We start from the raw sequence: 27,910 nt of genomic DNA on the forward strand, positions 1-27,910 counted from the left end.
CGACTGGTTTTGGGCTGTCATGGGAGGCCAACCTTGTTTTCAGAGTTTCTAAGGGTATATTTGTTCCATCCTATAACTCCCAGCACCAACTATCCTAACACCACTCCCACGACCCAGTTATATTCAGTTCTTCTGCATCCTCACTCTTCACTTGATAACCCTGAACACCACTCACAAGGATACATGAGTACTAGAGAATCTCGGTCCGTGACATATACATACTATACAAAAATCCTTTGGGACACATTTCTCTATTTGTTGAGATGGATAGATGCATCATTTTAATGTGTATTTATAGATTTATAAGTGTAGAGAATGTAAAACAGAGGTGTATCTTATAAAAGGTTATAAAATATGTCATTGCCAATTAATTTTTAAATGATAATTCATATTGTGGATTAATAGGAGAAGTAAAAGTAAAGTCAACAAGATTATTAAATATCGCCAAGGTTGATTTTAGGTGGCGGCTATTTTCTTGTTTTTGCAGTGGGAAGAGGGCCATTTGAACAATATGAAATCCTAGGTGATACATTTAGACTCCGTTTTTTTTTTTTGTCGATACTTAGATTTCGTTTATTTCGTGAATAAAAATGATTTTGAAAATATTTCCCTAAAAACGATCATTTGTATTGCTTAAAATAATTTGCCAATAAAAAATATTTCATTATCGATAACAATTTATGTCTAAATATTTTCGTAAATAATAAAAATATTTTTCATTTATTCATTTTTATAAGTGATACAAGCGATCGTTTTTAGGAAAATATTTTCTAAATTATTCATTTTCCAACTAAACAAACTAGCCATAAATGTTAACAATTTGAGAATTCAATTGTATAATTTAAATAAGTTTTTTTTTGTGGGAGCATAATTTAAATAAGTTGAAGAACTAAAAATGAGATTATTAATTTTAGGGAAAAAGCAACCAAAAACCCTAAATTTTGTTTACTGTTACACATTTATCCCAAACTTTTTTTGTGATATCAAAAACTCCAAACTTATCCTGTGTGACGCATTTATTCTAAGCTTTTTTTTTTAGGTATAAAAAACCCAAAACTTATAACCGTGTAACACAGTTACTCCAAATTATTACAAAAACCATCCGGAGTAAATATGTCACGTGAATAGAAGTTTGGGGTTTTTTATGTTAAAAAAAGTTTGACGTAAATGTGTTATATTAATATAAGTTTGGGATAAATGTGTCACACGAATACAAATTTATGATTTTCCGTGACATCAACAACAAAAGTTTAGGGATAACATGCGCATATAATTTAGCGTTTTTTTTTTTTTGGCTTTTTCCCTTAATTTTATCATCGCTTTCAAATAACGCGTCATCGTCTGGAAGAGCTTTTCAGTTTCTCTTTATCTCTGGGCGCCTGTCCGTCTCTCCCGCCCCTCCGCCGCTGCGCTTCCGCTCCGCCCGCCGTCGCCGTGTCGCCTCCGCTCGTTCGCCGTCTTAACTCCCGCCTTCGCCTCCGAAAGCAGCGGCCGTACTTATGCTTAACGTCGCCCATCGCACCGGCCACCTCACAGCAGCCGAGCCGAGCTGAGCGACCCCCTCCAGGTACTCCTCATCGCCTTCTCTCTCTGTCTCTCTACTCGGACATGCTCCGGCGGCATTTCGTCTTCAAGGCATCAGTCGCTGTATTTTCTCTCCATTGCTTCTTGTCTGGAACTGTGAGTGGGCTTGGGGGTCGTTACATATATGGAATTGATCCTCAGCATCGTATGGCGCACTTGTGAAAAATCGAAACTTTGTTTCGGCTCATTAGAGTTTGCAATACTCGAGTATGAATGGAAAAAGGAATTCGGTTTTGCCCTGCAGAAACCAAGGCCCTCGCGAGCGCCGAATTCTCCTGGCAATGGAAGGGAAAAACTGGATGAATTGAAGCAAAGGGCGTTTCCAGCATGAGTGAGGGCGGACAATGAGAGCGGCATTGTTGAACGGCAACAGTTCAAGTCTTTTTCTTAGAAGCATCGTCGGTGGTGGCAATTCTCTCGCTTTTGGAAGCCTTTGGAGTCCCCTTAAGGCGCGAAACCCAACTAAAGGAGCAGGGTTCTTGAGTTGCAAATTGATGTCGATGAATTCGCCGGCAGTGCGAGTGAAGGAAAAGATCGATCTGACAGAGAAGGAGAAGATGATCTTTGATAGGCTTCTCGCCACCATTCGCCATTTTGATCTCTCGACCGAGCTGCGCGTCGCCGGTGGCTGGGTCCGTGATAAGGTTGGTGTATTTGGTAGTGCAGTAGGGTGTTCGCTTCGATGTGCTTTTAAGTTCTTTTGCGGTAGTGATCGTGTATAAGCATGTTGTGTTGTGCTTCTTTTGAGATATTTTTCTCCAATTACATGTTTAGTTTTATCCAATTCAAGTTCTTACTTTTCCCTTCCCATAAAACACGTGTTTTCTTTGTTTGATTGGTGTTTTTTTTTTTTCTTTGGAGTGTGAATTTTAGAAAATGCAGTGCTGCCGTTATTACGTGTGAAGTTTTGTTTCTAAGATCGGTAGGAACATCAACTAATCGAGGTCTTTATCGTTGTGGTTCTTGTTTGTTAAGTTACTGGGATTGAGACTGCATTTTTTATTTATTTAGTCATCGGGCGTTATTATTTGTAGGGGATAACTCTATGGTGATGTACGCAATAACTCTTCAAGTTTAGGAATGCGAATGGTTGATTCGGCAGTCTTTTTTAAATGGGTTTAGTTTTACAAGTTACAACAATAATGTGAACTTCATAATTTTCAAAGGCTGCATTTTGGGAAAAATAGGTATCTGCTAGTTTTTTTGGCAATTGCCTCAGCAGTCAGCACTATTAGCCAGTGAAGTAAGATGTTTTCCTAACCCACATGAAAAATACCTATAAACAAAACAAAAAACAAGAAGAGGTACTCTTTCAAAAAGTCTACAATAGCCTATTTTCCATGATTACTCGCCGCTTTCGGTGGTTTATTACTCTCAGCCTCTGCCATCTGAGCCAGTTGGGTGCCCTTACATGTCACGTAATTTTAGTGATGGACATTTAGACAGGTGAAATTTACTTCTATGAAGAGTTAGCATTCCCTTGGCACCGCATCTCTGAGTTACTCTCTTTTTTATATGCACACATTCAGATTATATATGATACTGATTACTAACTTTGCATTCCAAAAGCATCACTATCACCTCTTATTGGGTGGTGATGTCCCTTTGCTACAACCCTCAATAGATAGGACCTTTCCCAACCTTTGACAAGGTGCCAGGGTAATTGTTTGAGTAGAGAATGATTATATGTTCCTAGAAAGCCCCCAAGATGCTTTCCAACTGTTATAAATGATTTGATATCTGTCATTTTTAGCAAAATTTCTTGCTCAGAATCATTTATCATGTTCAAGCTGGAACGATTTGAAGAGAAACGATACGATTATTGTACTTGAATCGATGTGAATGATATTGTGAAAATTGATGGATTTATTGTGTTAAACCTATTCTTTGAAGAAGATGATGAACAAACTCACGTTATCTCATCTTTACAGCTTCTGGGGAAAGAGTGTTATGACATCGATATTGCAATTGATGACATGTTGGGCAGTACATTCGTTGATAAGGTTACCCGATATCTGGCATCAACAGGGGAAGAGGCACAAGGTCTGGCTGTTATCCCGAGGTACATTGAGCTTTGTACTTGCCTTTTGCCTTCAAATATTAGCTTTCCATATTTTAATGTGTGAATGTATGATTTGACTTGAAGTTTATGTGTGAGTGTTGGTCATTTGTTTACTCTGCACCAGAAATTTATAATGTGAGTGGTGATTATTTGTTTATTATGCACTCCATTTCTTACATAGTGATTTCTTCGGCACTGGAAAAAAAGGAAAGACTCGGAAGGAGTGTTCACTAGAGTATAAAATGAAGAGGAATAGGTCTACAATACTTTGTTAAATAACTAAGACCTCGGGATCAAGCAATGAAGTGCGAAGGAAGAGGATTAAAAGAGTGTTTTGAAGGCGTAGAGATTGCTGTTTTGGAGATAAAAGACTTTTGATTCTTCATGATTAACTGTTTTTTTTTACTTCACGAATTTTGAAGTGCTAGACATTTTATATACAGTGGATCCTATATCTTGAATATGATCTATGTGTTAGGATTGGCATGCATGTGGTTTAGGATGTGCCAGACCCTTGTAGCTTTTAGCAAGTTTTACTGGAAACAATCCATTTCTATCCGTGTGGCCACACTACTTTTCACTGACCTCTAATCACAATGCAAAAACTATTAAGTAAATCAAATAAGTCAAAGAAGGGTTCCAATTGCCGATTTTGTGCATATCTTACAAACTCTATATCCCTACAAAGGAAGACTGTCATCAGAAGTTGATCACCTCATGATTTGTAAGGCAGTCTCCTAAGAGATAAAGCCACTCTTGGAGGGAATCGACACTTTCAAAATCTTTTTCATATTGAGATTAATTGGCCCTCTTACGTTTATTTCTCCAAGGGCTTTGAAATATGATTAAGTGAAGAACAAATGGTTCACTTTAAGTGGAATAAGGAGTGTGTGCAGGATGAAGTATGCACTTTTGAGAATACCCCTTTTCTGCTCCATTTTTTGCCCCTTGATTTTTTTTCTTTTGGTCTTATTATCTGGTAGGTCTACTGTTATCATGAGCTCTGCAGAAGGGCCTTTCTTTTTCGCCTCCTGTAATTCTATCTTAACTTGTTTTTGTATGTTAGTCATGAAATATGGTTTTGTCACCAAAGTTGAATTTGGAAATTCTTATACATGAATATATGCCCATATTTTCTGATTTAATTAGGTTGTGGTATATTGTTGTGGTAGATGCTGTCTCCATTCTGATTGGGTATTTGAAGACATTTTTTATATAAATTTAGTTTTGCAGCAACCCAGACCAGTCGAAACATCTGGAAACAGCGAGGATGCGCCTCTATGATATATGGATTGATTTTGTTAACTTAAGGTCTGAAAAGTACAGTGAGAATAGCCGCATTCCCACCCAGATGGTATGCAGCAGTACAGCTGTTAATTCATCTGTTGTATATTTTCTTTCTACCTGTATCTTATTATCTTGTTTAGTCATGGCTTACTAGATGGTATCATTACCAGTAAATAGCAAAAATAGTTTTTATCTCTTTCGTAAACTTTCTTTTTTAGGGAAAGAAAGACAAGCAAATTAGTTAGGTGATATCAATAGGGCAGTGGCTTGCTTGCTCCTTGTTGGTACTCGTACTTAATGAATGCAAGTCTACGAATGACAAGTATGTAGCTCAGAATCAACAGTAAAGCGACTTGAATTCTAGCAATCATATGTCGATTCTTGAACAGTCTTGGTCGAGGAACTTTCCTCTATACTATTTTCCTTTCTTTTGCTAATTCACTCAAAAGACCTGTTGAACAAACGTTTTTTTCTTATAAGCGTCTAGTATATCATCATAAAATAAGAGGGCCTAAGAATCATCATGAAAGCTAAATGCAATGAGCTAAAGGCCTTTATATTTTATGTCCATGGCCATTCGTTTTCAACATTACCATAGTGTTTTCTCTTAGATTGTCAATGCTTGGAGCAAACTTTTGTTTATTTATCGCTTTCTCCTCTCTCTCTCTCTCTCTCTCTCTCTCTCTCTCTCTCTCCATGCACTGGTGCTTCCAATGTGATTGCACTTTTGTTCAACTATTTATGACCCGAAAATCTTGCTAGTTTCTTGGTTGTTACTTTTGTGAATGATCGTTCAATTTGACTTCTCTTACAGGAATTTGGAACTGCAGAAGAGGATGCTTATAGAAGGGATTTAACTATAAACAGGTGTCTCTTCTGCTTTATGTAACTGATAAATTACTCTTGAATCAAAATGTTAATTGCATCCGAGTCTGTTTATCTCAGAACAATTCATTGCTTAGTTTTTGGTGGTATTTGATCTAACACCTGTTAATTAAATCCATTTTGAAAGCATCAAATCATTCTATTACTTTATATTTGATACAAAACAAATTTTTCTATCACTCTATCCAACCTTATTTCTAGTTACTGACAGTGGACATAGTCTGCTCTTCCGTGAAGTATATGTAGCTCGAAACTTACTGCCTGTGGATCATTTAATGCTAATTAAATAGATTATAATTAAAGAGGAATTGCTGGTCATTTTGGTTTTCTGGTCAGCTGGCAAGAAGTCATGGAATGTACGGTCTTTCATATCTTTGTTTGGATATCTTTTTTTTTAGCTTATAAAGTGGTTTAGCACCACATGCCGTTTATTAATTTGAGAAATTTTCATGTTAATGAAATTGGACTTTGAATACTATAATCCGCTCTCTATTTTAGACATGACTGGACATCCGGATAGCTATTGCTTCTTTATATGTTTAAAATATGAAATTTGCTAACTTCAATCTGCTTCTGTACTTCAAACAGCTTGCTACTCTTATTCGTATCATTCCACTCTATACTGGTCCAGTTTTCTGATGACCTATTTTTTTTTTTTTCTGACAGCTTGTTTTACAATATCAACACCAGCTCAGTTGAAGATTTAACTGGGAGAGGTTAGAATAGATTTTTTGACTTGGTTTTCTTTTCATGAGAACTTGTTGGGAATTAAACTATATCAATTCTTCTGCTTTTTGAATTTTTGTTCCCTGTACAGGGATTGATGATCTTAAATCAGGAAAAATTGTGACACCTCTAGCCCCAAAGGAAACGTTTCTGGATGATCCTCTGCGAGTTCTTCGTGCAGTTCGCTTTGGTGCTGTTTTATTTAAATTTTGTTGGGCTTTTGTTTCTTGCGTCTATTTAGTTCTGGATATTCTTATTCAGTGTGCCTGAGGCCATTTATAATGCGACCCATTGCTATTTTTTTGTTAGTAGAACAAATGGATGTATTATATAAATAAACATGGGAAGTTTTATTATATCTTTGTCAATGCCATAGCTTGTTACCTTTGGACTAGTTGCATGAAATTGTGTTAAGAGTTGCATGTGACAGTCTGATACACATTCATGCACCAACTGCCGTCTTCCTTCTATTCACATTTATTTTTAATGTACAAATGGATGTATTACGTGTGTAAACATGTGACTGCATAGGTAGGTAAAAGGTTTTAATCAAGAAATTAATGATCACATGAAAGATATACCTACAATAGAGTGTGCTAGAACCATGAGCCTACCTTTTGTACTTTGTGTACGATTCTTTTCTTTCAAAGACTCTTGGATCCTCTTGCATCCCCACAATCCCTGAATTGGGAATGCTTAATGACTTATTTTTAGATGAGCTTCGTAAACCTGGCGTTTTCGCAGCTCATCTTACAAAGAAGCCTTCTTTTTTTCGTTCTTCTGCCATGTAATGTGGATGCTTATTTTTCTTTAATTTGTACAAGAGTTTTGCGAGATCAAAGGGAGGTCATCTTTGTGCCTCCATGTTCATCATCTTGTGTTCATAGGCGCAAGGTTCAGATTTACGTTGGATGAAGAGCTGAAGCGAGCTGCCGCATCCAATGATGTCAAAGATGCACTTGGAGCTAAAATCAGTAGAGAGCGCATTGGAACAGAAGTATGTGTCTATAATATTCCTCTATTGTCTGCTTTATCTCTTATAAATGTTTTTTGGTGAGAGTTCTTCTTGTACATGTGGCCTTTTATCTTTTCTCTCAACATCCCTATATGGTTTGTATTTCTCATTTGAATGTTACTTCTCATTGATGAGATGGGATTAATGTTTTTCCCCTTCTTCGGTTTGGCAGGTTGATCTGATGATATCGGGCAATGAGCCAATTAAAGCTATTGCTTACATCAATGAGTTGCAATTGTTTTGGGTTGTCTTCAGTCTACCTCATGAACATGAACATGAACCGACATTGCCAGAAGATTGCGATAGGTTGGTTTGTTGGATTGGTTCTTATGATCATCTGGCTAGACATGATTGATATCTACATATTTAATGCACTGTTACTAATAACTGAACATTCAACAACATCAGGCTAGGATATGGTTTGTTGCAATCTAAATTATTCCACTTTTGTGAATTGTGAGTATCTAGTTGTCCAGCAAATTAGTTATGAGGAAGAAGAAAATGATTTGGCTTATGAATGTTAGACTCTGGATAGTTTTCAGTAGAGTTGCTTGTATTGGGGAATATGTTACAATTTTGACAAAACTGGTTTGGGAAGAAGAAAACATAGTGGAACTTTTTGTGACAAAAGAGAATTTACTGGGCAACTACAAGATCTCTTGGTATTAGTGAGAGTTGATTGCCACTATGCTAGGCTCTTGTTTCTCTACGCTCATGGAAAGAAGTGAAATCTAAAGTATGGTGGCAACTTCAAAAGCTTTTGTGTCTTAAAATTTACCCAACTGGGTCTAGATGCTAGAGCCATGCTATAACTTACTGGATGAACAAATCAAGTGTACTAAATGTTTCTTTTGATGTAAGTGTAGAAGCTTATTAAGAGAAGAAGGCACACTGCTAAAGTATACCAAATATACTGCAAAAAGGAAAGACAAGTTGAAGACAATGAGAGAAGGAAGCCAGCTAAAAAGATATCAAATTAAATCCAAAAGGGTTGTATGAAAAGCATCGAGAAAGGCTAATATTCAAATTGCTACACACCTCCTAGAACTTTTCTTGGTTTCGCGGACAATATATTTCAAGTTGTTGGGAGGCATTGGACACTCTCCACTGTTCTCATGTTTCTTTCCATGATAATCTCAATTAAGGTTGATATGTCCCATTTCTAAATCGAGTTAGTAATTTCAGTTCTACACGAATCTCCAGAGCTTCCTACTGCTTTTAGACTTTCACTGTAGAACTTTGTAGTTTCTCTTATTCTCATTGTTGTGTTGGTGCGTAGTTGCTTACAGATTGCATCTGTTGGTATGTTTCTAGGCTCTGCTTGGCTTATATGGATGCTGCATGGAGCCTTCTGCAGCTACTTGGATCGTTGTCTCTTACTGTGCGTGCTAATCCTTAAATTTATGCTATTTCGTGCTGGTACATGCTTGTTTTTTGTGTTTTTCATACAAAAGCTTATGTGCAGCTAAATGGCTTTATGGTATCTAAACTACTCTTTGGCTTATAGGCTCAAAATGGGCTGCTTGATTTTGGTTTCGCTGTGACAGATGAAATATGCGGCACATGAAATGCTCTATGCTGAATCTTTAGCAGAGTCGTGTGATTTTCATTATATTTTGGATGGAAGATGTCATCATATGGCTTTAGAAATTTAGACTTGATAAGGATCAATTTGAAGCACTTGATTGCTTGATTATCATTATGATCTTCTTATATTTTAGTCAAAACAGGCTACTTTAGGAGTTGTGATGCAAAATTGGCTGTACTTGTTAGCGGGAGATAAGTTTACTAAATGTAATTGGCTCCACTCATCCTGTCTGAACCGAGTTAAATTTTTCAGAATCTATTATTTGCTCATTTATTTTGCTTCCTTGTAGTTCCTCCTTTGTTTCTTTCTGAACCTGCATTTGATTTTTTTTTGTGGTCAGAAACCTGTGCTTGATTGACAATTGCATTATGTTGCGGGTTTACTGCGATCAATGTCTCTTTGAGAAAAGAAAATTGTAAAAACATGCAAAGAATTATTGTAGTCATGCTGATCTCCTGCAATCCCTAGCCGCTTGAATTTTATAAGTTCTGTTTTTTATTATAATACTATTACTCTATTATAAATTCGACCAAAAAAAAGTTATTGTATATGCTCGGGCGTTCCAGTGACTATTTTCTCTTGTTTAGATTTTGTTACTTCTTACCAGCCACAGGCATTCTCATCGTGATTGGTTTACTAGATTTGTTCTTTTTTTACATGGTCTAATTGATAGAGTTAAGTTCTTGTCCTATGCTCAGGCAAACCATGTACTATCTGTAATCATTGCTTCTGCTACTTCTTGTTGCTTGATCTGTTCATCTGTGTAACTCAATGTGCATATTCTTCTTGAACTTTCCTTGGGAGTAATGTGCTTTTGATTACTCAGTAGCTATACCTTTTTCAGGACGAACAAAGAAGGTTGTCCTTGTATGCAGCTCTCTTTTGCCCTTTCAGAACCATCACATACAGAGATAGCAAAGGCAAGAAGGTACCTTCATCTTTCCTTTCTTCAATTTGCATGTGCGCGTGTCTTCTAATTGGAATAATGGGTCTTCTCCTTTTACCAAAGAGCTTCAACTTTTGGATTGGACTTAAATTGGGAACAAGAAGTTGTCCCTGTTTTTAACGTATTGTTCCCTTTCTATTGCAATCACAGTTATTTAATTTCTTTTGCAGATTCCAATTGTCAACTATGTTTTTCGAAACTCTCTCAAGCGAAAGGCTAGCGATGCTGACAGAGTTAGTTCATATAAACACCCAATGAAATTTGTACTTGATGAGCTGTTTATTTTTAATGCAGCTATGACTTAATAGTAGTAAAAATCTCAACATTTAAGGTCGTTGGTGTACACTCTGCTGTGGCGAGACTGCTTGGCTTGATTCCTTTTCTTGAATCAAATGTTGACGGAGAGCTCAATGAAGATGATCTGGGTAGTGAACTTGTTGATATCCCTGCTTCGTCAAAGCTGCGGGTAGTAACAGGTAAGAATGCGTAAGAGCAGTTTTTCTCTGGTTACTCTGAAATTTTTTTGGTCTGCTATTTTGTCACTCAATGAAAGAACATTTGGAGTAATGAACTAATTCATCAGGATTCTAGAGCTAAAATTTCTTTTAGTGAAAGCACAAGAGATTCAGGGCAGTTATTAATTGACTTATCCATTATTTCTTAGGCATCACTGATCTAAATGATGATATGTGCCATGTTTTATCAATTTATTTTTTAAAATTCCGTAACGACACGGGGAAAAAATCCAGTTAAGGGTGGTAGGGAATCGTGAATATTTTCTTAGAAGTTGGAAATGAGAAGTGCCACAGTATGTGGGAATTGGAATCCTCATCTGTATAGGACTATAGAATTCTGTATAATGGCCGAGATCATCACTTTCACGTCAAAACTGATACGGTAATTTGTACATCAATATCTTCTTCTATTGTTCTAGCAATACTTATGCTGTAAATATTGTGAACTCAATGTGTTTATGGACGTCAAAATGTACCTAGGTTTCCTTACCTTTTCTTTTTTCTTGCCTTTTTAACCTTGAGAGCGATACTAGACTGTTACTTCCCAGTATGAGTCAAGCACATGGTTTGTCCGATGAACAGGTCAAGCATGTAACTTTTGGTGTTGAAGTAGTTTAAGAGGACCGTATCTACTTGGTTCACCTTTCTCCTTTTCGGTTTGTTGCATTTGTCAATCTGTTTGTTATTTTGTAGTGTCATTTTAGTAAATACTTATGCGGTACTGTTTCTTGTCTATGCAGGATTTCTCCTGCGAGAAGTCAAGGATTTCTGGCGAGTAGCCTTATTGATTGCTGTGCTGACTTATCCCTCTCCTATTGACTGCTCTGAAGATGGCATGTTCAAGCACTACGAATTAGACAAGAGAAAAGAGTTGTTCCAGGCAGTTGAGAATGCTATTGTCAAATTAGGTACGTCCAGAGGTCCTTTGCTTCCTTTGTCTTACAAAAGTTCATCCATTCGTTGTGGATTGCTCATAAAGGATTTATGCTCTGACCCCTCCCTGTGCCACTGGTATTTATGAGAAAAGACTCCCAGAGAAATTGAGTTTGCATGTGTACTTTCTGCATGAATTCAACTTTTATTAGAATTTCAGTGGAATCTTTAGGAAGAATAGTCTTGGGATTTGTTTCGAGCATTGTTCCGATATGCATTCCATTTGCATGATATGCAGGCCTGGATAAAATATGGGAAGAGAAGCCTCTAGTCACAGGAAAGGATATTATGAGTGTTCTGCAGCTCAAATCTGGAGGTCCATTGGTTAAGGAATGGGTAAGCCATACTTTTCTGCACCAATCTACTAAATCATGAAATTGAAGCTGACTTGTTATCTCTTTTTTCAGCAACAAAAGCTACTCGCGTGGCAGCTGGCAAACCCGGCTGGAACTGCGGATGAGTGCCTTGGATGGATGAGGCAAACTCATTTGAAGCGAATAAAAATGGAGTAAATTAATGGAAAGGTCTCAGCAAGTTATGGCATTTTTTTGTAGTTCAAACATGTTTCGCAAGGTCTGGAGCGCACCTACGGTTTGTCCAGAAATTTTTGGAAACTTTACAGCATACGGCATCAGAAGACTAGTTTCAAAATTACATTGACGTCTGGCCAGTTTAGGATGTAAATTCAAAAGCTGTTGGTGGTATATAGAAATTTCGACGACGAATATCCTCTTTTACATGATAGATAGGATGCATCTCTTATGGAAGTTAAATTTATGGTTAGATATTTCGTCGTGTTTGAATTATGTTATCGTGTCAGTATGAGAAATTGCTACCATTACTCGTGTTGACACTAGCCGCTGGTTTTTGGCTCTTGTGTGGGGGAGGTTTTTGGGTTTGGCCGCTGGATTTGTGGTGATCTATCGACCAAAGTCGACCTCAATTGACTGGAAAGAGGATTTATCACTGGGAAATAAAAGCGGCAACCCATCATCGCTGGTATTTACCTGTTATAGCTTGTGTCCTCAAACGGACAGCCGATCTATGAAAAAAGTTAATTACTAACTTAGCGTGATACCGGTGCATTTAACAATACACTAAATTTACTGCACATTCGATAATTTACCAAATATACTAGAAATTTACCGACATCGATTTTCTTAGGTAATTGTCATATGTACAACAGGAAACAGTTAAACTACCGTATTGCGAACATCTCTAACTTAAGGTAGTGCGATAATTATAGTAACATTTGCTAACTTAATCTGCTAGACGTACTAACCTTGCTTTTATAGTATCAAGAAGTTGGTTTTTTTGGGGGGCTAAGCACACCTCGAACGGTACCAAACATCAGACTCTCTCCTGACAGTCACAGTGCGGGTATTGCGAAAAAGAAAAAGCAGAGAAGCACCATGATGGGTAATTTCCTAGACCTGAGAGTATTGCTACGCAAGACAAAATCAGAAACAAACAGGCAGTAAGATTCACTAACAAAGCAAAGAAGGTTTATCAAGGGGGAAAAAAGCTCAGTGCTGATTAGATACCAAGTGCATCTCTCGCATACAAGACTCCAGAAAGTTAGAAGAATCTGCGAAGTTAGCAGTTATTCTATACAGAAAGAGACTAGAAAACTAAATCTGCACAGCCATCATACACTCGCACACTTTGTATCAAAAAATAACGAGCCGTAATGTGCACGGACCATGTCAGTCACTTTAACAGATAACAAAAACTCAAACTCATGGTACAATTTACAATGGGAAGGAAGCTTGTGACATTCTGGTTCAGACCTAATCAAGACATGTACACAGATGTATGAACTGAATCCGGCATAATTTAGCGATACCGTTGGGTTATTGCTCGAGACTTGGAGACTGGATTGGATAGCAAGCAGTAAAGGCAATCTGCTATGAACCAAATACCAATCAACACCCTGGAAGGGACTGAGCGGACGCAAAAGGTGAGAAACTTGCAGCTGATTCACTGTGGTGTAACGGGTGATGATGGTGACTAGAACTGACAAAACTTGCAGAAGCATTGCTCGGGCTTGGAATGTAATGTGAGATGTATCTTGAATTGACAGGTGATATAGGGGGATAACCCAGCGAGTGGGGAGAGGGAGAGACCAAGTAGGATCCTTGAGACCGGTGAGACGATGCATTCCTGAGGTCAACAGAGCTATGGCTAATGCTCAGGGGAGAAGATTGTCTATAGGACCTAAGAGAATGCTGCAAATAAGTGCTCGAGAGAGATGGAGTACGAGAAGCGGATGGAGGACGTGACGCTCTAGCTATTTGGATGGCTGACGATGATGCCACTGATGATCTAGCAGAAGACAAAGCAGAGGAGGAAGCCACAGAAGCAGGGCTCGATGAAAGCAATGGCGTGCTCTCAGATGCTGGGGGTTCGCCTGTGCTAGTTCTTGCATCACGCTTGCAAACTGGGCAGAAAGTTCTCCACGATGTAAGCCATGAGTCGACACATAATGCATGAAACTCTGTCCACAATTGAAGATAACCGTATGAGATTGTGTGAGTGAATATATCGGTATAGATTCGGTAACAGCTCAATCTAAATAAAGAGAGGCCTGAAAAAGACAGCTTAAATTGATATGAAGTTATTGAGCAGCAATGCAGCATCTGAAGGACTATAAGAATAGTACCAAATAGAAACTCCCTAAGTTCTATAAGTACCGTGCAGAGACAGGAAACTGAGAATGAGAATCATAGAGAGAAAAATCTTATGTGCCACTCATGTGAACTAAAGATATCGCTGTTGAAACAAACGCAATAAGATTTCTAAGCACACTAGAAATGGGGGCTAAACTATAGCCCAAAGAAAAGACACATCATCCACATTCTCTCTTTGCTAGGATTAACCAAATTGACAACCTTTCAGAGCCCTTTGCCATGACCAGCAAACTGGAGGAAGAGACAGAGACTATGTCTTTTTCTGCACGTTCCAGAACCAGGCCATCCATTACTAAAGTGTAAGCATTACACAGAAAAAAATTTCAGGTAAAGATCATGCAACTGATGTCCAAAAATTTACTACTGTCGAGCTTGAAATTGAAAGTGCTCATGATGCTTGCTAGAGAACTAAGATAATTCGCAATGGTCAGCTGACATAAAACTTGATTGACTATCATATCGGCAAGGAAACACCTACTGTGACGACACGGCAAAATCCTGAGCTTCTCTCCGACATTGTAGTCTTCAAGGCATATGGCACATGCCCTAGATGTGCAGTTATCCTCTAAAACAGCAGTAAATATGAGACTCGGCATTGCTTTCACTAAGCGACTGCTCATTCCATGGAACTCCCTAACACGAGGAGCTCGAGGCCTTTCTCGTCTTATGCGATGCCTACGGACGAAGAAGCACGTGGCAAGAACTGCTGACATGGCAAGAAGGGAAATAAATGAAATAGCCATGATTGACCAAGCTGAGTCTTCGAAGCTTGGAAGTATCCATAGGTCCACATTAGTTGAACCAGCATAGTTTTGAAGTAATTCCCCCGAAACTTTAGAAACGAACACAGCATGGATTTTTATCCCAGCTGAGTTTCCAGCCACTGCGTGTAGCAGGCCAACTTACATTAGAGATGCACCTCAACAGTGAACCATATTCAACACTAGAAAAAAACAAAGGAATGTGAATATTTGATGACATCAAAGCACACTTTTGGAGAAAATAGAACACGGGGCATAAATCACTCACAGGCAAAGGTGTCAATGGCATCAAATTTAATTGTCATGATTAGACAGCATATTTAATATCCAAATAAATTATCCACACAACTTCAGACCTTGACTGGGGTTGCTCTTGATGCTCGGCATGGTTCACATTGAAATACTAAATCTCCCAAATCAGCTCTACTGAAAGGATCACAAACTGAATAACCCAGCACATCAACCAATCAATTCCATCCAACTAGTTTCCACCTAGGCTAGGTGAACATCGCTAGGTGCCCTAGCATAGAAACAACACGCCATATTCACCAACACAACCTAAAGACCCTAAAAAGATAGTTTGAGGGTTTAGAATCTTTGGTTGCATCTGTCTTCTACTCTTTTTTTCGGCTTTGGACATCTTGCTTTGACTTCTCATAGTCTTTTGATGAATTCCTTCATTTTTTGTCTTTTCTTTCCTTCTTTCTTTCCTTGTACATTTCTGACGTCCTCGAATTTCTTACTCTAATAAAATCCCCCACTGCCTGTCAAATTAAAAAAAAAACAGCGCAAGACAACTTTCCTCCAAGTATACGACATGCCAACATTAAGCAAGCAGCAGGGAGTCAAAAAGTCGCATCCTAAGTGATGTCTCAACTTAAGTTTTTAAATGGTAGAAAATATGATATCTACAATAATCAGTTTCCTGCAGGAGTAATACAAATCTGTCTATCGAGCTAAACCTAACAAACTCTATTAGGGCGAATTCCGCTTGTTGTAATCAGGTATATTTCTTACTAACATGATAGTTATACCATTATCACTAGTTATCCATCCATCTCAATAAAGCTGGCCCATGGCGCTAGTAGTGGAGAGAATGGAAAGGGCATGAAATCCTACTTCCTCTTCTCAATTTTCAACAGTTTATTTTAATCCCAGGATCCCTGTTGGGTTTAGACAGAGTCATTATAGGACCTCTGGTTAGGATCAATCCTATTGCACTCATTCTACCAAAGCAAGTCCAGAACCAATTACACACGATTTCATACCCTACTCAGGTTGCTTTAGATGTCTGGCATCATTCCAGTTTGCTTTGGAAAACTATATTTCCCAAATCAGCCCTACTGGAAGTATAACAAACAGAACTAAACAACACATCAACCAATCACTTTTGTCCAACTAGTTTCCACCTAGGCTAGGTGAAAACCTGGGTGACCTAGCATAGAGACTACAAGCCTTAAGCACCAACACTGCCTACAAATCAGAGCAAGACAACTTTTCTCCAAGCATATGATTTGCCACATCAACAAGCAGCAAGGAGCCAAAACGAACTTTTTGAATGGTAGAAAATTCGATATCAAACTGCGATCCTTAGATTAATATTAAAGTCATATTTATTTTTCGGCCAGGAGTCATCTCTATTTCAGTAAAAGGAATTTCTGTTACTCCTAAACCACACACAGAGTTTTCAAATATGAAACTGCAATTTGACTAGGCTAAAACAATCAGCGAGTGGAAATGTTATCTTACTCTCTATCCCAGCCACACATTTACCATTTTCTTCTAGGAGCAATTAAGGTTTTGTGTGTATTAAGTTATAACTTACACGACCAAAGAAATTGTATTAGAGAAAATTTCTGAGAGTTGTAACAGGCAATATTTCTCATTTACATGATAAAATGACTGGCAGCTTTGAATACATAGTAAAATAGTGCAATGCTACCTGCCTAGCAACTTGGCACAATTATCTTAAAATTATCGATTAGTCATCCATCCATCACCAATAAAAGTTGTCCCGAGGAGCTACCAGTAGGTACAAAATGAAAGGGCGTGAAATCCCCTTTCCTATTCCAGATTCTGAACAGGTTGTGTCATTTCAGGATTGATATTGGGTTTAGGCGGAGTCATTTATGAACTACCTCTGGCTAGGAAGCCAGAAGAAAGTTCATACAGCTTACCAAGTAACCATGTCGGGAACACATGTTTCTCTCAGTTAAGTCCAGATCAAACCTGACCAAGTAAACTACTTAAGTCTACGCAAGAGCAAAATTTCTAGGTTTCTTGTCACATAAGGTACGAAAGAGGAGTCATTCAATGGTCAAGAAATAATAAATCAAAACCAAGGTAAAGGCTGCTTGACATCCTAAGCATCTAACTTGCAGTCACAGCTCACAGGTCTCTAGAAAGCATCACAAAGTCAGAGTGATAAACGATTAAGAATTATCCAAAAACTAGATATTTTTGTTTTTCCACTTCAGTTAATTAATCTAGTAGCAAGCTAATAAAATCAATCAGCGTAGAAAAGGTCACTACTTGGCACCAAGCTGCCCTCAGCTTTGTCGTCATAGACAATAGCTGCTTTGAATCCGGCCTTTTGAGCTCTCCTAACTTTATCTTCGAAAGTACATCCTCCCCTAACAATTAGGACAAAAGGGGAGCTGGCATTTCGAAACCGGGAGACCTCGTTCGCCAATCGAGAGCACGCATCAATCGGGTCCGCAAGATACAGCACGCCGCAGACCCCAGAACCTTTAACCGGCGGAGCTGAGATGACCCAGAAGGAAAAAAAACGTCAATCAAAGGAAAAAAAATTAAAAAAAAAACACACACACACACACACAAGCTCACCGAACCCAAGTAGCAAAACAAGATAGACATATACACAAATTACATAATCTCAGTCATTATCACAACTAAAGGCACATCCTTTCTGCAATATCACGGACGAAAAAACTCTTTCCGCTGGCGTATAGTTGCCGGGAAGAAACAGAGACAACGGAGTCCAGTGGCCAAACAAAGGACCAGACCAGCATTCACAAACGAAAGACAACAAATTTCTCACCTTTCCTCAGCAACCAAACGCGGGACCAACCGCAGAACACGGGCACGACAGCACAAAACCCGCCGGGCCAGAAAGGGACTCACCGAAGTTAGCTTCGACGGCGGCGAAGGACAGAGTGACGTCGCTGCCCATCAGGACCACGTTCGCCGACGCCGGGCGGCCGAATCCCAGCAGAGCCAGCCACAGGAGCACACCCAGCACGCTACGGCGGTAGGGAATCCCCATGGCCTTATCATCAAACCGGAGACGCCCCGGGGAAGAAGTGCAAATCCCGGAGCTGCGAAAAACCCTAGCTTTGCAGCAGGAGGAGGATGATGATGATGGGGAGTGGGAGGATGATCACATCAGCTTCCATGAGATTTGCTGAATGAATTCGACAGAGAGAGAGAGGGATTGAGAGCAAAATAAAAGGGGTAAAAATTGAATCTTTGCGATGCCCCTCTCTCTCTCTCTCTCTCTCTCTCTCTCTCTTTCTCTCTCTTTAATGCTTTCTAATTTGGAAAAAAGAAATAAAAATAATTCCCGAGACTGAAGACGACGCCAGCGTCTTTTCCTGGCGTGGGATGGGAAAGGAAATGATTTTAAAATTCGGAATGTTCTTTTTTTTTTTTATGGGTATGTTTTTTTTTTTTCTTTGGGTATTATGATAATGCAAATTTTGTCGTGGGATAAATTATAAATATTTTGAAAACCGTACCACCCCATCTAGAGAGTGCTGCTCAGCAGTTCGTTACTTTTTTTTTTTCGTTTTCGGAGGTATAAAATGATGAAATTATACATCTATTAAACAGCAATACACATGGTCTTTGATAATTTGAGAGATTATAACCGACGACACGAGTATAAAATGATGACGCAATTACTGAACGAAAGAAAATTAATATTTATGCATCCGGCTCTTCTGTATGTTCCAAGATCGACTCATGTAATAGTGCCCGATTCTTTTTTTATGCATGCGAATCGAAATTCCGAGAGCTGATTTCATTTTACGGGCAAAAACAAAAGACGGGGACTGTCGAAAACGGGCAATTACAGAACTGTTTTGTTTCCAATTCAATTAAATTTTGGGGAATGCAATCACATGATCGTGGCCACACTCATTAGTGCATAAGAGAATTGTGGCGGGGTGTTGATAAGATTGGATGAGTGGATGGATGATCATCCGGAATCCCACGCTGGCCGCGAAGTCGCTGTCCGATGGGCCTGTTGTCGTCCGACCATTCGTGGGTTCTCACCGAACGATTTAGGTTGGTTCATGATTGTCATTATTGTCATACGACAAGAACGTGGATGGAATTCCGACCTGCGTCCCATCCAGTGTCGGCTACTGGTTTTTAACCCGAAACCGCTCTCTCTGCACCGTCAGCACATGAAAAGACGCACACAAAACTGCATCGTGTTCACATGCTTGAGATTTGAATGAAGCCCCTTGTCATATTTACGTACCTGTAGAGGTAAGAACATTAAAGATAAGAACACCATAAGTATTATAATAATTCTTTCTATAATCGTTAGTGTCATCGGCGATTTTTCTCAATGAAAAATTCGACGCGGCATTAATTTATTGTTAATCGAGCCACGTGCCTCGTCGGAGGAATCCAACCAGCCGAATAGTGCGGAATCGACATCGTTGGCGATGTGCTCTTGCTCCAAATCGACGAATCGGGGCTAATTTGCGGGTTAAACTTCAGTTGAAACCTTAAATTGAGGTCGTCGGCTATTTTGTTCTTGCCCCAACTCACGGTCGGGGCTTCGATTTCAAAGACGAAGATTTGCTCGGGCTTGTACAATGTGTCGGATTCTCCGCTCGGAGCACTCTAGCGTTTGATTATGCGGGGCTTCGGATTCCTTGCCGTCGCGAACAACTCGTGACCACCATCCCAAGGCCGCGAAGAAGTTCGTCGCCTCTTTCGGCGCCGGTGACCCGCAAAAACCGACCTGGATCACCACCTTCTTCTTTCGAAAGGCTCGCCATTTCCGGCGGCTCTGATTTTTCCAGGGTGCGATGAGTATTCGACAATGGACAGCGAAGAATGCGAAGATAGATAGAGGCCGAATGGGATCAGCACGAGCGTTTGTTTCGATATGGTGTTGCAAAAGCTGAAGTTGTCTCATCCGAGGGTTTCAGAAACAATCACATGGAAAGTGCAGCAATGGATGCGAACACAGAGATTGAAGAAGTTGAGAGAGAGATAGTTATGCCACATCGGACAGACAATTTCCCATAAAAGCCACGTGGGACGAATTGTCGGAATCGGCACTGAAGTGAACCGTTTTTCTAACATTTAAACTCAATATAGAATATAGAAACCGGTGATGATAGAGTACAATCGAAAATACTTTTTCTAATTTGTTCCTTTTTTTCAAGTGTTAAAGACGAAATCTTCATACAATTTTCTCTTTATTTGTCTCCTGAAATGTAAATCCAATAATTTATACGCATCAGAGACGACAAATGATCGACCTAAAAGCTTATCGGTCAAATGCGCGCCATGTGACAAATATAGAGGCGAAGTGAAGTGCCACGTGAAGCGCTTCGTGACAAGCACTGAAATGAATATCCTCTTGGTGCCAACTTCAACCACATACAATAGATGAGACTCGTCTAATACGTTTCAACCGCAGTATTAGAGGTAATTATAATATGACATTAAGGTTGCGTTTGGCAATGTAAAGCGAAAGGCCTTTGGGGATCAAAAGGCTGCTAGCTCAAGACAAATGGTGTTTGACAAAATTTTTGTGAAATTTTTTGGGAGATGCAATTGCATTGCTGAAGGCTTCTAAAAACCTTTAGCCCAAAGCAGGTCCAGAGGCATTTTGGGTTTTCACTATTTCCGAAATGCTAATACATTTTTTTTCCAACTTTCGCCCTCACTAAACTTTCATAATTTCGAAAATATCCTTCTCTCATGCAACGTCGCTGGTGAAGGCTTAAAATGCCGGTGAGGCCAGATCTTGCTGCCGACGGCCTTGCCTAAGGTCCCACGACCTAGATAACAGTTACTCAGGGTTGTGCAACTTTTGGCTACCCTAGACTGCTTGTCAACCGTTGAGCCCTTCGCCGGTTTTTAGGTTCCAAAGTTGCTTCCTAATGCACTTTTAAATTACAATTTACCAAACGCTACTTACATTTCAAAAAACTCCTTTAACCTAAAATCTTTTGCAATTTATCAAAGACTTTCCTCAAAAGTCGAACCAAAAGCACTCAAATCCTTATAAGAGCGCAGAGGTAAATATGGTTGACTATATTTTGAATGTTGTTGCAGTGAAGATAGATAAAATAAGCTCACTTACAAACACCCAATTATTTTGCCAACTTGATTAAATTAGAGGAGCAAGAAGCGTAACCACAAATAGGAGGGAACACAATCGCCAAACTTCCGCAACGAATGGAAGTTGCTGTTGGGATAACCCCACCAGACGTCCACCATCTCCATCACATAGTGAATGGATGATTACAATCTACGAATAAAAATCATGTTCTAATGCTTTATTAGTCTCTTTTGATAAGAAAAACTGATTTTGTCTATTAATTTTGGTTGTCTGTAAAAGTAAATTAAGCATTAATCTCAGTCCACCATACTCCAGCTGCTGAGAAAAGCATCGGCATTTAGAGCAGATCGATTAAGCTTCGAGGTTACTCCAAATCTGCAGAGCGTTGACAACCTAGGTGATCAGTCCCTTTTTACGTAGCTGCCATTGTCGGTCGATCTAAAGTAGCAGAAATCACATGTTCCGAAACATTCTGGGCGTGACAACACATGGACATCTACTTGTCTAGACAAGCAATATCTCCCATTGGCTACTCGAAGATTTCGTTGAGTGACCTGAATGGTACGTTGAAAATGACAGGTCGCGAGGGAACCGTGGTACATACAAATGCAAGGACGTTTTTGAGTGAGCAAAGATGATCGATAGCTAATCGTTCTATAAGTCCTTAATTGATCGAATAGCTTCTTCGCGTAATTTGATAAGGATTTTTCTTAGGACCTACCAGATATATTCATTCCAATAACATAATTCATGGGAAGCAAAGTGGGCTATACTTCAGACCCATATTAACAATTCCCCTGAAGACCCATATTGCATGAGACAAAATTGTATGGACAGGAACTGAGTCGCGCCTCTTCACGGTTAATAGTGCATATAATAAATAGAGAATTGCCGATATCCAGAATACAAGAGCACAAGTATCATCGTCATTTCAGCCACCCCGTGAATTATGGAATAGAATTTGGCATGTGAACACAAAACCAGAAATTTTACATGGAGGTTATGTCATAATGCTCTTCCTACGAGACAAAATTCGTACAGAAGGAAGATATTACCTGACGATACATGCTCCCTGTGCAACCGAGAGGCCAAGGCAGTAGAGCACTTGTTCTTGCCCTGTCCATGGACTTCGCAGATGGAAGCCCCAGCTTTACTTGCTACTCTCTCTCCCTCCTTGAATCCATGAAGAGTGAAGTGGTTGTACTTGAGTCAGACAGTTCAGTTTTAGTGAACTTTGGTGAAGAGCGTAGATCGTCACCCTTGGGAAGTCCAGTGTGCTTATCATGGACGCCTGCCGAGTCTCGGGCCAATCTAAGCACCTTTCTTTACCCCATTGTTCAAGGGATTCTAAAAGAGGAGCGGATTGGCTTTGCAAGGCCATAGATTGAATCTACCTCCTTATTGGGTCGCTCATCCCCCACCTCCTTTGGATTATATACATGAAAATAGGAATCAACTCACAAGATGCGTCTTTTGACGTAACGACAACATTTATCGATGGAAGTTTCCATGCTAAGACATTCACTGCCTCCCTTTTCAGTATAAACGATTTTTTTTTTTTGCGATTTTGGCAAAAGAAAAGAAAAGCTAGTCAACCTTGTGCAAGCCTTAATGAAGCACTTTATATACTTCAGACTCAAGAGATGAAGTTCGATTTGCCCACATTAATTGACTTAAAAATCCACCAATTATGCAAATTCTATATCTACGTGTCAAGCAATCCTTCACATTTAGCTTTCCCGTACTTACTAGACTTTATTTATTCAATTTCAATTCGGTCACCCGGCTATGTTAGATGTTTCACGCTATTCTCTAATTGCGGTGCGTGTTCGTCGGCTAAGAAATTTCGTACTTGCCTTTCATCTAGCGACTATATTATCTAATCAATTTCCAATTTTGTGCACTCGGTGAAGATCATGATGACTATGATATGATAGTGCTTGCTATTGCTTATGAGATACACGAGCCACCATATCTTAGGTCCAGTTCCAGCCTGTTTTCCGCCTACCCATTATTTGAGTTCTAGTTCCCATTTTTTCTAAAGAGCCGATTTTTATGCCGAACTTTTTTGTCTAAAAAAAATTCAAAATTTTAAGTCCAATTCCAGTCTTGCCCGAACTTTATTTTATTTACAAAAAGCCTCCGGCTTTAAATCCAGTCCCAAATATTGAATTAACAGGTGATATAGGGGGATATCGTGACGATGCATTCCTGGGGTCAACCGAGCTACGGTTAATGCTCGGAGGAGGAGATTGTCCATAGGACCCAAGAGACTGCTGCAGATAAGTGCTCGAGAGAGATGTAGTGTGAGAAGCAGATGGAGGCCGTGACGCTCCGGCGGCTATTTGGATGGCTGACGATGATGCCTCCGATGATCTAGCAGAAGACAAAGCAGAGGAGGAAGCCGCAGACGCAGGGCTCGATGAGAGCAATGGCGTGCTCTCGGATGCTGGGGGTTCGCCCGTGCTAGTTCTTGCATCACGCTTGCAAACGGGGCAGAAAGTTCTCCACGATGAAAGCCACGAGTCGACACATGATGCATGAAACTCTGTCCACAGTCAATGATACCATATGAGATTGTGTGAGTGAATATATCATTCTAAATAAAGATAGGCATGAATAAGACAGCTTAAATTGATATAAAGTTATTGAGCAGCAATGCAGCATCTGAAGGACAATAAGAATAGTAGCGAATAGAAACTCCCTAAGTTCTCTGAGTACCGTGCAGAGACAGGAAAGTCAGAATGAGAATCATAGAGAGAAAAATCTTGTGTGCCACTCAAGCGAATTAAAGAAATTGCTGTTGAAACATACGCAATAGGACTCCTCCTAAGCACACCAGAAATCGAGCCAATATAATAGCCCAAAGAAAAGACACATCATCCACATTCTCTCTTTTCTAGGAGGTAGAGACAGAGACTATGTCTTTTTCTGCACGTTCGAGAACTGGAGCGAGGCATCCATTATTAAAGTCTAAGCAGAGAAAAAATTTCAGGTAAAAATCATGCAACTGATGCCCAAAAATTTACTACTGTCGAGCTTGAAATTGAAAGTGCTTGTGATGCTTGCTAGAGAACTAAGATAATTCCCAATGATCAGCAGACATAATACTCGATTGACAATCATATTGTCAAGGAAACACCTACTGTGACAACACGGCAAAATCCTGAGCTTCTCTCCAACAATGTAGTCTTCAAGGCATATGGCACATGTCCTCGATGTGCAGTTATCATCTGAAACAGCAGTAAATATGAGACTTGGCATTGCTTTCACTAAGCGACTGCTCATTCCATGGAAGACCCTCACACGAGGAGCTCGAGGCCTTTCTCGTCTTATGCGATGCCTACACAAGAAGAAGCACGCGGCAAGAACTGCTGACATGGCAAGAAAGGAAATAAAAGAAAGAGCCATGATCGACAAAGCTGAGTCTTCAGAGCTTGGAATTATCCATAGGTCCACATTAGTTGAACCAGCATAGTTTTGAAGTAATACTCCCGAAACTTCAGAAACGAACACGGCATGGATTTTTATCCCAGCTGAGTTTCCAGCCACTGCATGTAGCAGGCCAACTGACATTAGAAATGTACCTCAACAGTGAACCATATTCAACCCTAGAAAAAACAGAGGAATGTGAATATTTGATGACAAAAGCACAATTTTGGAGTAAATAGAACACAGGGCACAAAACACGAGCTACGAGAATCACTCACAGGCAAAGATGTAAATGGCATCAAATTTAATCGTCATGATTAGACAGCATATTTAATATCCAAATAAATTATCCACACGACTTCAGACCTCGACTGAGGTTGCTCTTGATTCCCGGCATGGTTCACATTGAAGTACTAAATCTCCCAAATAAGCTCTATCGAAATAATAACAAACTGAATAACCCAATACATCAACCAATCATTTTCACCCAACTAGTTTCCACCTAGGCTAGGTGAACATCGCCAGGTGCCCTAGCATAGAAACAACACCGCCATATTCACCAACACAACCTAAAAACCTTAAAAAGATTGTTTTGAGGGTTTAGAATCTTTGGTTGCATCTGTCTTGTACTCATTCATTCGGCTTTGGACATCTTGCTTTGACTTCTTATAGTCTTTTGATGTTTTCCTTTATTTTTTGCCTATTTTTTCCTTCTTTCTTTCCTTGTACATTTCTGATGTACTCCATTTCTTACTCTAATAAAATGACTGAGAGCTTTGGATACATAGTAAAATAGTGCAATGCTACCGGTCTAGCGACTTGGCACAATTATCTTAAAATTATTGTTTAGTCATCCATCCATCACCAATAAAAGTTGGCCTGAGGAGCTACCAGTAGGTACAAAATGAAAGGGCGTGAAATCCCCTTTCCTATGCCAGATTCTGAAAAGGTTGTGTTATTTCAGGATCCATATTGGGTTTAGGCTGAGTCATATATGAACTACCTCTGGCTTCCGAGTCAGACGAAATTCATACAACTGACCGAGTAACCATGCCAAGAACACATCTTTTTCCCAGTAAGTCTAGATCAAACCTGACCAAGTAAACTAATTGAATCACTGAAAAAAGATATCTATGCAGGAGCAAAATTTCTAGATTTCTAGTCATTTAAGGTACGAAAGAGGAGTCATTCAACGGTCAAGAAATAATAAATCAAAACCTCAGTATAAGCTGCTTGACATCCTAAGCATCTCACTTGCGGTCACAGGTCTCTAGAAAGCATCATAAAATCAGAGCGATAAACGATTAAGAATTATCTAGCAACTAAATATTTCTTCTTTTCCACTTGAGTTTATTAACGCAGTAGCAAGCTAATAAAATCAAAGGTCACTACTTGGCACCAAGCCGCCCTCAGCTTTGTTGTCATAGACAATAGCCGCTTTGAATCCGGCCTTTTGAGCTCTCCTAACTTTTTCTTCAAATCTACATCCTCCCCTAACAATTAGGGCGAAAGGGGAGCTCGCATTAGGCAACCGGGCGACCTCATTCGCCAATCGAGAGCACGCATCAACCGGGTCCGCAAGATACAGCACGCCGCAAACCCCAGAACCTTTAACCGGCGGAGCTGAGATGACCAAGAAGGAAAAAAATTGTCAATCAAAGGGGAAAAAAATATACAATCTCCCCTAACCCAAGTAGCAAAACAAAATTGACATACATACAAATTACATAATCTCAGTCATTATCACAACTAAAGGCGCATCCTTTTTGCAACACTATGGATGGAAAAACTCTTTCCGCTGGTATATTGTTGCTGAGAAGAAACAGAGGCAACGGAGTCTAATGCCAAACAAAGGACTAAACCGACAACCATAAATGAAAGAAACGAATTTCTCAACTGTCTTCAGCTATCAAACGCAGAACCAACTGCAGAACACGGGCACGACAACACAAAACCCGCCGGGCTAGAAAAGGACTCACCGAAATTAGCTTCAAGGGCGGCGAAGGACAGAGTGACGTTGTTGCCGATCAGAACCACGTTCGCCGACGTGGTGCGGCTGAATTCCAGCAAAGCGAGCCACAGGAGCACACCCAGCACGCTCGCGCGGTTCAAGATATCCATGTGACCCGAGAAGGGGGGAAATCCCGGAAGCTGCAAAACCCTAATTTTCCAGGAGGAGGCAGGCGGAGCGGATGGGGAGTGGCATAATCACATCAGCTTCCATTCGAGAGAAGGGAAAAATTGAAACTTTCGATTCTCTCTCTCTCACTCTCTAATGCTTTCCAAATTTGGAAAAAACAAAGAACAATGTCCAGTGGTTGAAGACGCCAGCGTCATTTCCTGGCATGGGATGGAGAGGAAAGGATGCTTTTCTTGCAATACGGAAAAAGGGATTTTATTTCTATTTTGTGGTTATGATAATGCAAATTTCATTGTAGGGGTGAATATAAGGAATAATGAGATGAATAATCTCTAAATTTTGATCTAATATGCAATATGATCCATAAATTTTTAATTTGTTAATGTGGTCCTTGAACTTCAGGAACTAAATTGAACATACACCAAAATTTTAACGATCATATTGAATAAATTAAAAGTTCAGGGATCATATTGTATATTGAGTCAAAGTTCAGAGATTATTTATATCATTATCTCTAAATATAAATATTTGAAAATCCTACCATCTGGAGAGCGCTTAGCAGTACTTAATGAGGAGGTGCTTTTTGGCTTTTGTCCTCCATCCATCCCTAAAATTATACATATTAAACAGTAATAAACATAATCTGTGAAACCGATAACCCGCATATAAAATATGGTGCACTTACCAAATAAATAAGATCAAAATTTACGCATTCGAATCTTTGTTCCGTTTCGAAATCGACCCATTTAATAACTCATCGATTCGAATGACGGTAGTTGAAAACGGCCATTTATAGAACTTTATGCGGTGGCAAGATTAATCCCGAGGGTATGCTTTGAATCTAATTTTTTTTGGACTAATCTAATACTAATTTATGCATAAGAGTGTGTTGATAAGCTTTGATGAGTGTGTGATTATCCAGTTCCGTTTGTGATTGGCGTCGGACCATTTGTGGGTTCTCATCGGATATAATTTAATTCTTATCATTATCCTAGTTAAATACGGAGACAAT

General features: G+C 39.4%; 3 protein-coding genes across 5 annotated transcripts; 1 reads left to right on the forward strand and 2 right to left on the reverse strand.

Moving 5' to 3' along the window:
* The first annotated feature begins 1,365 nt into the window (after positions 1 to 1,365).
* On the forward strand, positions 1,366 to 12,379 carry LOC115686786 (tRNA nucleotidyltransferase cca2). 3 transcript variants are annotated; one of them, XM_056308979.1, is made up of 16 exons: positions 1,366 to 1,567; positions 1,776 to 2,228; positions 3,516 to 3,646; positions 4,880 to 5,000; positions 5,748 to 5,800; positions 6,485 to 6,534; positions 6,636 to 6,734; positions 7,432 to 7,541; positions 7,732 to 7,865; positions 8,874 to 8,940; positions 9,992 to 10,075; positions 10,264 to 10,326; positions 10,425 to 10,569; positions 11,349 to 11,516; positions 11,780 to 11,877; positions 11,949 to 12,379. In XM_056308979.1, exons 2-16 carry the CDS (start codon positions 1,929 to 1,931, stop codon positions 12,051 to 12,053), a joined length of 1,728 nt encoding a protein of 575 aa, XP_056164954.1. In that variant the 5' UTR covers positions 1,366 to 1,567; positions 1,776 to 1,928; the 3' UTR covers positions 12,054 to 12,379. The 3 variants fall into 3 exon arrangements, with proteins under 3 accessions (XP_056164954.1, XP_056164955.1, XP_056164953.1); XM_056308980.1 differs by having other exon boundaries at positions 1,829 to 2,228; XM_056308978.1 differs by having other exon boundaries at positions 1,837 to 2,228.
* Positions 12,380 to 13,165: 786 nt separating this feature from the next.
* On the reverse strand, positions 13,166 to 18,337 carry LOC115686788 (receptor homology region, transmembrane domain- and RING domain-containing protein 2-like). Its single transcript, XM_030612190.2, has 4 exons — positions 18,137 to 18,337; positions 17,525 to 17,755; positions 14,710 to 15,114; positions 13,166 to 14,038 (listed from the first exon to the last, which is right to left on the reverse strand). Exons 1-4 carry the CDS (start codon positions 18,276 to 18,278, stop codon positions 13,467 to 13,469), a joined length of 1,350 nt encoding a protein of 449 aa, XP_030468050.2. The 5' UTR covers positions 18,279 to 18,337; the 3' UTR covers positions 13,166 to 13,466.
* Positions 18,338 to 23,415: 5,078 nt separating this feature from the next.
* On the reverse strand, positions 23,416 to 27,039 carry LOC130134496 (receptor homology region, transmembrane domain- and RING domain-containing protein 2-like). The gene is made up of 4 exons (XM_030612191.2): positions 26,738 to 27,039; positions 26,151 to 26,381; positions 24,473 to 24,877; positions 23,416 to 23,874 (listed from the first exon to the last, which is right to left on the reverse strand). The coding sequence occupies exons 1-4, from the start codon at positions 26,877 to 26,879 to the stop codon at positions 23,456 to 23,458; spliced, it is 1,197 nt and encodes a 398-aa protein (XP_030468051.2). The 5' UTR covers positions 26,880 to 27,039; the 3' UTR covers positions 23,416 to 23,455.
* Positions 27,040 to 27,910: the final 871 nt, after the last annotated feature.

This window comes from Syzygium oleosum, unplaced genomic scaffold (genome assembly GCF_021117445.2).
Source record: "Syzygium oleosum isolate NSW1041296 unplaced genomic scaffold, Sole_v2.1 Sole_v2.02, whole genome shotgun sequence".
NCBI lineage: Eukaryota > Viridiplantae > Streptophyta > Magnoliopsida > Myrtales > Myrtaceae > Syzygium > Syzygium oleosum.

Excerpts from the sequence above, each read along its gene's own strand:
- LOC115686786 (XM_056308979.1), top strand. The coding sequence starts at position 1,929 with ATGAGAGCGGCATTGTTGAACGGCAACAGTTCAAGTCTTTTTCTTAGA. Across the intron at positions 3,647-4,879 it reads GGTCTGGCTGTTATCCCGAG|CAACCCAGACCAGTCGAAAC; the intron begins GTACATTGAGCT and ends TTAGTTTTGCAG. Across the intron at positions 6,735-7,431 it reads TCTTCGTGCAGTTCGCTTTG|GCGCAAGGTTCAGATTTACG; the intron begins GTGCTGTTTTAT and ends TTGTGTTCATAG.
- LOC115686788 (XM_030612190.2), bottom strand. The coding sequence starts at position 18,278 with ATGGGGATTCCCTACCGCCGTAGCGTGCTGGGTGTGCTCCTGTGGCTG. Across the intron at positions 17,756-18,136 it reads CGCCGTCGAAGCTAACTTCG|CTCCGCCGGTTAAAGGTTCT; the intron begins GTGAGTCCCTTT and ends GGGTCATCTCAG. Across the intron at positions 15,115-17,524 it reads TGAGGGCAGCTTGGTGCCAA|TGGCTGGAAACTCAGCTGGG; the intron begins GTAGTGACCTTT and ends TGCTACACGCAG.
- LOC130134496 (XM_030612191.2), bottom strand. The coding sequence starts at position 26,879 with ATGGATATCTTGAACCGCGCGAGCGTGCTGGGTGTGCTCCTGTGGCTC. Across the intron at positions 26,382-26,737 it reads CGCCCTTGAAGCTAATTTCG|CTCCGCCGGTTAAAGGTTCT; the intron begins GTGAGTCCTTTT and ends TGGTCATCTCAG. Across the intron at positions 24,878-26,150 it reads TGAGGGCGGCTTGGTGCCAA|TGGCTGGAAACTCAGCTGGG; the intron begins GTAGTGACCTTT and ends TGCTACATGCAG.